Source organism: Battus philenor, unplaced genomic scaffold, assembly GCF_028537555.1.
Source record: "Battus philenor isolate CCGP_79_NKW_IND1 unplaced genomic scaffold, ilBatPhil1.0.hap1 SCAF_23, whole genome shotgun sequence".
Classification (NCBI taxonomy): domain Eukaryota; kingdom Metazoa; phylum Arthropoda; class Insecta; order Lepidoptera; family Papilionidae; genus Battus; species Battus philenor.
The window spans coordinates 10,732,991-10,745,119 of NW_027181686.1; the positions used below are offsets into that span (position 1 = coordinate 10,732,991).

At 33.8% G+C, this 12,129-nt stretch overlaps 1 protein-coding gene across 2 annotated transcripts in view; it reads left to right on the top strand.

The window, feature by feature from the left end:
- Positions 1–12,129, top strand: part of LOC137924012 (uncharacterized) — a 32,220-nt gene that overhangs the window by 13,891 nt on the left and 6,200 nt on the right. The window contains exon 1 of one of the 2 annotated variants that reach the window (XM_068767306.1): positions 11,276–11,431. The exons of the other annotated variant lie outside the window; for it this stretch is intronic. Coding sequence (XP_068623407.1) covers positions 11,355–11,431 — 77 coding nt within the window. The 5' untranslated portion in view covers positions 11,276–11,354. Of the gene's footprint in view, positions 1–11,275; positions 11,432–12,129 lie in introns of those variants that run through there. 2 annotated transcript variants of the gene reach the window in all.

The window sequence follows — 12,129 nt, forward strand, 5'->3', positions numbered from 1 at the left end:
GATTTCATAGAGTAAGTAAATCTTTCTATGGACAATGTATACGCTTTTACAACAGAATTTCAGATAATGTTCAGTGCAAATAAAAAAAATGGCTGCATATACTCATATATATTTCTCTTTTCATTATCTTTGGCATCATTAGGAAATTGTTTTTAATTGTTTGCAAATAATTAATTACAATAAAATAATATTAGACTGGAAAAGGATAGTCAACACAGTCAATAAAGTTCAGTTTTAATTTGAAAAACTTAATAAATAAATATCAAGTTTCTTTCATTCAGTTTACATAAATCCTCTAGTTATTTGAATGTTTTTTTTTAAATTGTATCCACTGTCATAACATCTTCCGGTAATGACTGAATCGGAAGAAATAGCTTATTCAAAACTATTGCTAACTATATATATATAACTTACTTTTTTCACAATTTGATATATTTATTATTAATTATTTTAAAATATAAAAAGTCAATAGATAAATTTAATAATAAATTTAAAAATTGAGTTTAAGTTTGTACATTTTTCAAATATTTATTATTTTATTTATTTAATATTCATTTTTATCTACAGTTTTCTGTTTAATATTTAAATTTGTTCATTTATTTTTATAAATGATTATTATTTATTCAATATAAATATAAAAAATTAACATTTTAAATTGATGTTCAATTTAAATTTTTATCACTAATTTTTATAAAACATTTTATTAAATTTATTTCTTCATTTTGTAAATATTTAATATTTCAATTTATACCAATAAAAATTACATACGGATAGATATTGGATTGGAGTACTTGAAAAAGTATAAAAGCACAATTTTTTTTCCCTAACATTTAAACCTAGTAAATAATATTAATTAAAAAAATTCAATTTAAATCACCACTCAATACAATTTATTACCATACATATAATTCAAACTTGTATGAAATTAAAACACGTGACGTGTTACCTTTGTGTTAAAGAAATGCGCGCCCATTTTGAAAATACATTTTAATCGTTTTTTAATAATGCGCCTAAAGAAGTATAACTTCAAAAAATGTCAAAGAACCTTATTGCGGTGTGGGTTGCTACAGTGTAAATAACTTCATAGAAGATTATATAATGTTCTATAAGTATGTTATTTTACATTTTAAAAAATCCTGCTGTACCCTTTTCGGTTGTTTTATGACCTTGTAATGCGGACCTGTATATTTTTGAAAAAGCTCTCTACATATATCTTTTTTAAAACAACTTATCAAACCCCATTTGGAATAGACTACGCAAGGATGAAGCCCTATTTACCAAAAGTATAATCCATATACACCAATACCTCACTTTGTGTCGTGGTTACGGTCCAAAAAAAAAAACACGACGCAAATTGAAACGCCGCAAAGTGAATTAAGATTTTCTTTAGCAAACCATGTAAAAATCGAAAATAGGTTCCATTGTCACGTAAATACTACTTTTTAAAAAGAAAATTGAGCAAAGTAAACATTTAAGAAAAAAAATAATATAACTCTGCCAATAAATAAATTGGAATAATATGTACCTTTTTGTAACCAGAAACAGCACGTAAAATTTATATAAATTTATAATTCTCTTTTTAAAAAAGCACAACACACTACGTAATTGAAACTGAACTCTAAAATTAGCAAAACAAATTGAAAATAAAACTGTATAAAAATTGCGTTGATTTTTGGTTAGAAAGATCTTCGAGTGTTGATGGCATGGCGCAATTAGAAACAAGAGTGTTGCCGTCTTTTAGAAAAAAAGAAAATTTAAAAAAAAATTAAAGACATACCCAAAACAACGCAACCTCGAAAATTTAACGACGCTCAGTGAAAATTAGTACTAATTAAGCAACGACGCAACTTCTAAAAAAACACAAAACGGAACGACTCAAAGCGAGGTATTGGTGTCCTTCGAACTCAGTTCATTCAAAGTTCCTTCGATCTGTCAGTTATAACAGCCAAAGCACCTGGTGTTGGTATCATAATCTATTGAGTAAATTTTCTTAACCTAACTTAAGTAACAGGCGTTTAATATTAAATGCTGCTAAATCGTTAAAAATTGATAGAAACTACCTTGATGAATCAACTGACTAAATAGATTTATCTACGTATTTCAAGTAGTTCGAAATGCATTTGAGATGCGTACCCATATCGCTCTTAAACATTATAAAACCAATGCCGTAGATCATACTTCTTTGCGTCGTATTATGAAAATATATAATGATCACCTCTTTGGTATAGAACTTGTTGTTTTGTAAATAAATTTAAATAAGTTGTTCATCATATGTTATCATCGGATTAAAATCCATACGTCTGATTTTATACGCTTACAAAATTTCTTTGTAGCCGCTGTTTTTTTTTAAGATAATGTTGTTGACAGTGTTATTATAAAGATTTTTTACTGTTGTTATTAATATAGTTTACCTTTGCTATTGCTAATTATTCTAAATAAAATAAAAATATAAAACCTTAGCTTGTGTATTGCTAAGTTTTGCATTCGTGTAGTGTAACTTTTGATGTGGTTAACTTTTCTGAACGTCATTCAAAGTTCTGCGAGTGACTACTCATAATAAGTATTCTTCTCATTTATTTAGCTTGTGCCTTTACCTTTTGGACCCGATTTTAATAATAGAATTAAAAGGAGCATTTAGAATGCCTATGTAGAAGTAGTGTGTAGAAAATGTCTCGTCTTGCTGTAAATCAAGGATTTTTGAGGAGGTCTAGCGTCTTCTTGGTACCTGTTTTTGTAGAGTAAGAAGAAACGATGGGTTTCATAAATTTATTAGTCCCTCAAGATAGAATTTTCTTCCTTCTAGAGAACAGGGTATCATGTGTACAGAAGACTTCCCCGGAATGGAACAAAGGCTTGATTGATTTTTTTATGACCCAAGTTGTATTACTACCCGTTTTTTTATGGCCTCCGCTATGGGGACCCCTCATACCCCTATCTATAGTGAGACACGAACTTTGTTTTTATTTAATAATTTTTTCGTGTAGTATTTTTAGTTTCGCGCTTTTCTATCGTTCCTTTCATAGTCATATTTTCTTTTATTTGAAACCATTCTTTATTCTCCTCATACTTTAACTATTACAATTTCTTTGTTTATATTCTATATCCCATTTTGATCTATTCTAGGTATACATTTTAATACGTATTATTTTTTTTTACTTATTTTTACACTATTTTTAGCCTATTTTTACACTCTTATGTACAATCGTAATTTTTTTTTGCCCAACTCTTGTTTCTTTTTATCACGTTTTTTGCAATCGTTCTGCACATTTTAGGCACATTGGTTTTGTTTCTTCGTCATTAATAAGTGAGACCATAGAGTCCTCGCTTACCTCAATGTCTAATCGGCATTCGGAGTCGACCTGGAGTCCTCTGAATGCTGGATTACTACCCGTTGAGGACAGTTAGACTAAAAGTTCTTTTAAGATAGCGAAGCTTTTTTTCTCAGTTCAGCTTCCTCGGGAGCTACGGGTCTGGCTGCTATATATAACAAATTCATCGAATAGGGTTTGATCGATTAATGTTATAGGATTATTGGGAGAATTGTTAGTTAATCAGATGCCTATGTACAGCACTGGGTGACGATGTTTCGCTGTATGCTTATAGCAAAAGTAAAGCGTACATTATTCAATCTTATTATAATGTTATTATCCGAATAATCAGATAACTTACTAAGAAATGAATTACCGGTAATTGTTTTTAGCACCTTCGAGTCATAGATAGGCGACAGTCATTCAATAGAAATTAATCAATATATCTGATTATTAGAATTTTTATCCAACAGAGAAATTACAGTAAATATGAGAAAATTAACGTTAATTTTATATTTCGATTATTCAAAATATTCGATTTTCCGTAATAAAAATAACAAATAAAATAATCAAACAACGCTTGCAATGACAAGACAGATTTTTAACTGAACGTATTATACGCAAAGGAACACCGCCATCTTGCGATTTATCGATAATGTAAATAAATTGTACGGACAGCAAAAAAAAATTATCGTTAGAAGATTGTAATAAAAATGTAGATTATATAGACACAGTTGAACAAAATGTCAGTCTACATGTTGCGTTTGCACGGTGTGGACGTATTCTCTTATACTTCCTGTAAACATAATTTTTTTTTTGTAATTTCTTGACATAAATAGCGGTAATTCTTCACGACCCATCCTTTTAGTTTTCTCTTCTTGTTGAGTTTTGTATATGTAGATAGTATAATAAATTATTCTTTTCTATTGTGATGATTCATGGTGGGTTTGTAACCATGGACCTAGCCGTGCAATGTACAAGTTTGCCCTGAACAAGAGGATGTAGGGGGCCCTTTTGTTAATTGGCCATTTTCGAGCTTTCCTGACTTAACAGTTGCTTAACGGAAGGTTGAGCCTTTGGGTGTTAATTTGAATAACCATTTGAGATGGCACTGTCATATCGAGTACATTAGAACAGAAATTGTCTAGTGTGTGTTACAGCCTGAAATTCATGAAGAAACTAGTTGACACCGATACTATTAAAGTTGTAGGAGCAACATTACGTCATCGCCAACGGTATACCGAAAAGGGGAATTTTAATGCTGCGATAATACCGATGTAATAATAAAGAATTATATTTCTGTGGTATTCTCCTTTTCGATGTGCTACTGACGGTGACGTATTGTTGCCCCTATAAAATCATGTATTATTCATACTTTGAATATTGCGATACGGGCTTGAAATATGGGGGAACTCGTCGACAATAGATTCGAATATGCTGTTGCAGCTAATGCTAACATTTTTACAGTGATTTACGTAAATATTTATTAAATATCAGTAAGAATGTATCAAACACAAGTATCAACCACCAGAACAATCTTCCAGACCTCAAATACATTGTGGAAAGCTGATACAACCTTGATCCAATTATCATAATTATAAACGAAGTTTCCCGTGCATTAGTTTAAAAATATATAATAAACTACCGCTTAGAATAAAAAATATGGAACTATAGGGTATTTTAACACGTTCACTGTGGGCCCAATTTTGAAGAACTTTCAGCTGGTGCGGCTGAGGTCGAATCAGCTTCAAGCTGAACTTCCTAGTAGTGCGGTTGAAGCCTTTTCTGCCTCATGTTTCAATCATTTTTTTCACAATATTGAGTCAATGCTTCGCAGACATAAAGAAAGTTATATTTGTCTTTGTCATACCTCATACGGTTGAGTGTAAACAGCCGCCGCACTAGAGAGAAAACACGAGTTTTACGCGCCGCACCAGTGCAAAGTCTATCATGAGGCTGAATCGGCCTCAAGCCGCAGTGAACGTGTTAAAAATGTTAAAGCATTTTTGGCAGAAAATACGATGTACATATTACAGGAGCTTTATGAGTTGTGCGACGCTAAAGTACAATTATATTGAAATAATGATTATAATTGAATATAGATGTCGTTTGTTAATATTATTCTATTAAGACAATTATTGTTATATTGTAATTTGCATATCATTGTTACTTAGTGTTATTATCGCAAATGATCTTTATCTACTTATCTATTTATTATAATTGTAAGAAAACCAGAAAGATAAGTTTTTTGGTTTTGTTTTATATAATTTTTTCTCTTAATAAATTTGAAGTGTGAATGCGTCTTTAAATTTATCTATTATTTTTGAAAATCATCTATCCTCGACACTGTCAAGTTGAAGTAGCAATAGCATCATATGGTGCTCCCCTACCATAAAGGGGGCCTTCGGAGTCGCGGGAGTTTAGGGTAGGGGCCCTAAACTGCCACTAGCTTCGGCGACTCTTAGGCGGACGATGGTTCGACGTGGTCTCGAACCATCGTGATAGCACCACCAGGGTTTCGAGGGTAGCGTATACACGCCGTTTAGCGCAGAGGGCGATCACCGGGGAGGGGAGGGGGGTTAGTCGGTAGGAATCCCACATACCCCTATCCTTCCCCAGAGGCGGGGCATCTTGAACGTCCGGAAGATTTCCTCCCCAAACCAAAAAAAAAAACAGTAGCATCATAGCGCGTAAAACAGATGGCAGATGGAGCCTTAAGGATTTGAAATGGAGACAAAGGCTTCCGTTTACCTATAAGTAAAAGACTTTGGTAGACGCTCGATATATCGACGCGTCCAAACCTAAGGCATAAGCCATGTTCGCCATGAGTATAATGATGATAATTATGAGTTCAATAAGGCTATAAAACCGTCTTTCTAAGCGTATCTTTAAACAGAAGGAACGTAATAAAAGGAATAACATCCATTTGTTATAATTCCCCGTAATTCAAAACCGATTCGCCGCGTCAACGATAAAGATCTTCTTAATCCACTATCGACGCTATTATCGTTATAAATACCGTGATTTCGTTTATTAATTATGCTGATAATTGATCGTATTCTTAGATACAATAATATCGTTCGAATACGTATTTTAACAATTAATGGTTGCGAAGATGTGGTGGGAAACGGCGTATTTGAATATCGTGATATTATTTGCATGGGTGAGATTTTCTATAGTATTTTTAATCGATGTATATAACTGCATTATTATAACGAAATTTATAACATGTATACAATGTAAATCTTTTGTATTTATAACAAATTTCGTATCGTGTCATTGAGTGTGTAGAACGTTCACCAACGAGAAATAGAGACTGCCATATTAAAGTGGGAAAACTTTGGATGCAGACAGCATTCAACCAATCCTCTTAGATCTATAGCTAAGAGTTATGTGCAGCAAGAGACGCCTTGTCTCTGAAATAGTGGTGTCTTTAAAAATAGTAATTTGAAAGTAACTGAAATATATAATAATTAAACTCTTCTATAGCCAAGACAAAGCCACGATTTAAATTGATTTATTTCTTCATCTTCATCATTACTTCAGCCATAAGACATCCGCTACTGGACATATGCATCTCCCATAGATTTACATTAGCTGTCTGTGTCTTCAGACAAACTTCCCACACAGCGTTTGCGGTCTTTTCGGTCATCTTATGCTTATGAGGGCTGTGTGGCCTGGTGACTCCAACTTCCTGATCAGATAGCATTTGTTACTTTCTTTCGACAAAGGATCTTCTCGCCTCTGATTAAATCTCGTGGAGAAATCTTCTAAAATTTTGTTACGATAAAACATTTTCACATTGATACGTGGGAAATGTTTACATGTAATTTTGAGCCAAAAAGTACCTTAACCCATTTTCTTGATAATGTATCTGTAGAGATATATTAGAATTTAAAAAAAATTGTGGCATCAATTTTGAACGCAAAGTAATCATTTGCATGTGAATGTTTAGGTAATTTCTTAATTTTCGAACGCTTTTTCAGTTTTTTCTGTTGGCATCTTTGGGTCTTAAAAGTCAAGTTGTATGAATATTAATGTAATATTAAAAAAAAACTGTCTGGTTAAGGGTTAAAGTTTTTTATAAGGGTCTCATGCATTTTTTTCATTAATATCAATTGTTTATTACTTTGGCTTGTAAAGCTGCAGTCTTGTTAATGAGGTTTGTAGTTAAATACCACCTTTCACTTCTCAAAATCATCACCTCCAGCATTTGTCCCAGAGCATCGTCTTGAGACATTGATGAATATTAGACGAGATGATGTTTCATTTTTGTCCTTATACAGGAGGTTAATTTGATAGTAGTTTCTTTTGAACTCTTCTATCATTCCTGAAATACCATTAGTACAAATATAATTTCTTCCAAGTGTTAAATAAAGATTTTAATTTCTATTTGTTAAGTTATTCAACCAAAAATCTATCAATATATTTAGTGACTAGTACGGAACGTGACAAGATACAAATCGTATAGAATATAAAAGATTAATTATGAACACGGAACGCACACTGCGCAAGCGCTTGTCACAAAGAGAGATGTTGTTGTTCAGCACTCATGTGACAATACGCCCCGTCATCCTAATAATTACACTAAAGTCTTACCTTCTTTAAATCGGAATACTTATATTTACCAAGTACTTCACATGTTTATACAAATCTGCGCGAAAAAAAATATCGAAAAACCAAAATTTCGTTGATTAAAATTATCACAAAATTTTAGAATTTCAATAATGGAAAATTATCATTGGATTGTATCACATTGTGGGAGTCGTATATATACTGATGTGATGTCTGAATGAATAATAGGTGTAAGATTTTGTGGGCGAGCGTAGCCGACGGGCGAACTTAGTGTGCCGAATTAGTGCAGCGGGCACATGCACGCACCGGTGACGCGGGCGCAGACCTTTTGTTACTTTTGTTTCTTTTGCGCCTTTGTTCTATTGCCCGCTTTCACTCGGTCGCGGAGCTCAGTGCGCCCCAGAGTTCCACGACGAATACACGTCCTTTTTGCTCGCACTCAAGCGCTAATAAAAATTTGTTCGTGTGTTAAATAAATTGATAAAGTGTTACAAACGTCTTTAATAAGACACAAAACTCTTTAACATCAATCATGATCGTCATATCAATTGAAAAACGCTCACTGCAAGGTATTGGCATTCCCCCAGCAAAGATTGACAGTATGATCCGACTTACGCTGCCCGTATAAAGCGGCTTCCCGCGAATTTGACTATACTTTGGGAACATGACGCTTGACGAGTACAAAATGTTTTCTACATTAACACGTTCACTGCGGCTTGAGGTCGATTCAGCCTCATGGTAGACTTTGCACTGGTGCGGCGCGTAAAACTCGTGTTTTCTCTCTAGTGCGGCGGCTGTTTACACTCAACCGTATGAGGTATGACAAAGACAAATATAGCTTTCTTTATGTCTGCGAAGCATTGACTCAATATTGTAAAAAAAATATTGATGAACATGAGGCAGAAAAGGCCTCAACCGCACTACTAGGAAGTTCAGCTTGAGGCTGATTCGACCTCAGCCGCACCAGCTGAAAGTTCTTCAAAATTGGGCCCGCAGTGAACGTGTTAACAAAAATGATCGTCGATACTTCCAGTAGGAGCCCTAACCACGCCTCGTCCACCGGCTCTTGGTCGACACACGAGAACCTATTTGATGTAATTGATGTTGTGCCGCCAGCCGGACTAGGCTTTGTACAGCTTCATCGAAATTAAGCCCGTGGAAACGGTCCACGGACTAAAAATTTTACGCTGGGGATCGTACCTCAGTTACGACGAAGACGTCTACACGCGGAGAACTATAACCGTGTAGGTGTATAGTGTAATGAGTGGGGTGTTGAGTATGTAGCACGAAGCGAGAACTACTCGGCGGTCGGGAGAAACAAGGGCCTCTCCGGACCGCCCTCGCTTGAGCGCGGGTTAGGCGGACGCGGCCGCCGTGTCATGTGTACTGCATGACATGTGCATCGAGATCGCCGGAGCTCGATGTGAGGCGTGCGTCCTGACGTTGATACGGAGGAGCGGATATTATCACACGAGAACCTTTCTGTACCAACTGCAGACGAGTAATTCTTCGGTCTACATCGGTGACCTTGATCTTCTACGGACCTCCTTGTCTCTGATTCGACCTCGCAGTATTTCAATAATTGAAACTAATCACAATGATAAAGATTTCAACAAGAATTTCACCAATATTTAAATAGAAGTTGTTCATTAGTAGTTGTTTATTTTTTTAATTACAGACTTCTGCAGAATATGTGAAGCCGATTTACATTCAAAATGGAATCAAAGAAGGTAAGTTATATATATTGTTTTATTTCTTATGTTATATACAGATTGGTATTATACAAAAACGATATAATCTGTTTTAGAAAATTCCGGTAAAAATTGTTATCTTAATATTTGGCGTAGATTAAATATTCTATGATAACATCGCGTCATTGCTGTACTTATTATTACTGATAGTAATAGATATTTAGGCATTTATAATTTATTATTGTTATTGTGACAATGCTCAAGGTCACTCAAAGAGCAAATTAAAGAGTTCTACAAAAGAGCCAAAGTAACTGACGTAGCTTGAAGAACTGCTTATCTAAAGTGGACCCTTTACCCCCTCCCTTCTAGGTGGACCGATGACGTAATCAAGGTCTAACCTGGATGCTGACAGGACCTGTGTGGGAACTTTTGTGGATATCTTTGTCTAGCAGTAAACGGCCTGATATAATGATGATGATAATATTAAATATATAATATTATTGGAATTGAAAAGTACAAAGTAAAATATTAATGTAAATTAGATATTAAAAATGTAGTTTTAATCTTAATATATATAAATCTCGTGTCACAATGTTTATACTCAATGGACTTCTAAACCACTTAACCGATTATAATAAAATTCGCACACCATGTGCAGTTCGATCTAACTTGAGAGATAGGATAGTTTAAATCTCAAATTATAGTCGCAATTTTAATTTATTGCTAATTATTGTCTGTTATTATTTGACAGTCACAATTATCTGTTAACTCCAAATGATTCTAACAGATGTCGATACCTTTCGACTGGGTTGAGTAAGTAATCAATAGATGGCGCTGCTATGGTAAATCTACGAACGTGTCATATAAGCTACATTTTAACAGCATAATTACCACGTGTTGTTGACGCTATAAAATTAATTAAATTTATTTTGTAGTGAACAAAATACCGTATAATTCAATTATTTCCACTTTTTAAATTTTCACAGCAACGCGTGGCCGGGTCAGCTAGTTATAACTATAATTCTAATATAGATTATAGCGTAGCACGTATTATTAAAAATGTGTTTTTTTTTTTTTAATTATACACGGAGTTCGTTTATAAATTTTAATTAAATCCTACGTTTTCTGTAGCTGGATAACTTGAAAAACTTAAATAACAGTCGCTGGTAATAGACTAAACTAAAAAAAAAACAACTGAGGCCGTTAATAAAGAACGAAAATTTTCGAACCCAACGATTGTGCTTAACATGCATGACGTATTTTTGGTACAGTCTGCAATAAACGTGAACGCTTGTTATCAAGTAGCGATGAATAGTTGCAAAATTGTTTTTTTTTTAATCCCTAATTTCAAATAATATTTTTACGTTTTGTACTTATAAGTTCAATTTGCACTGGAAACTAACTTAAATTTTTTTCGTAATAAAAATGAAATGATTTAGTTTTATAAATACCAGGCAATATGGTTATCATTATTGCTTTTTTTGCGTGGTTTTTATCATATTTTTTTATAGTTGGTTAACATGTCTTCAAACTACGTCACATACTGGTATATATTTTTACACGAATTTTTTGAACGTTTCTCCAAAGCACGTACCAACCGTGTGAAACGAAGAAGGTTGTATATATCTCGTGTATATTTCACTGGAGATCCTTTAATTAAAAAGTAAGCATTGAAAACTCATGTTAACATTGCTTAGGTGTCGGTGGGCGAATCGTGTCGGGTTGGGAGGCAAAACCCGGAGAGCATCCTCATCACGCGTCCCTCCGCTTGGTTTCCTTGATGGGGCTGGTGAACGCCTGTGGAGGCAGCATCGTTCACCGCGACTGGGTCATCACAGCAGCCCACTGCACCGCGGGGTCTGTTAATTAAAATAGTTAAATCTCTATTGATATTCTTTAGTTAACTTCTTCTTTTTAGCCGATGGACGCTCACTGCAAGGCCCTCGATGGGCGTTTTACACTATTACAATAAATACTTACACCTGCAATGTCTCTAAATTATCTTGTAATGAATTTTAGATGTTTATAAAAAAAAACTTTTTTTTTAAATTGCTAACAGAATATAATATTAATTGCTCTACTGTATCAAGAAAATTGTAATAGCAACCACTAAAAAAAGCGCCCGTTTTTAAAATGGATTATTAAATATTTCTGAATTTTACCAACTGTGTGACTACAAAAATATTCCTCTTAGTTTGTAGCTCTTTTCAGATTACGGCGCATTTGTAGCCCTTGTAGCTTTCAGTTGAAGAATTCCTAATGGGAGAGTTCAATTTGATTCTAGTTTGTATCAAATTGGGTTCTTCTACCATTATTCTTATGACGTACACGTACAAATGACGAATAAATAAATTAATATGTATAGTCTGTCTTACAATACAAAAAGGTGTAGAATATTTGTATGCAAATGTTATGTCTAAATGTTGGCTTACTTAACTCTATTGGATTATTCCAAGGGCCAGTAGGTTTTGGAGTTAATAACAAAACAAAGTCTGAAATAGAAGTGTGTGTATTCATCAAGCTTAGTACATATTTATATTGATTTAAAACTTTGA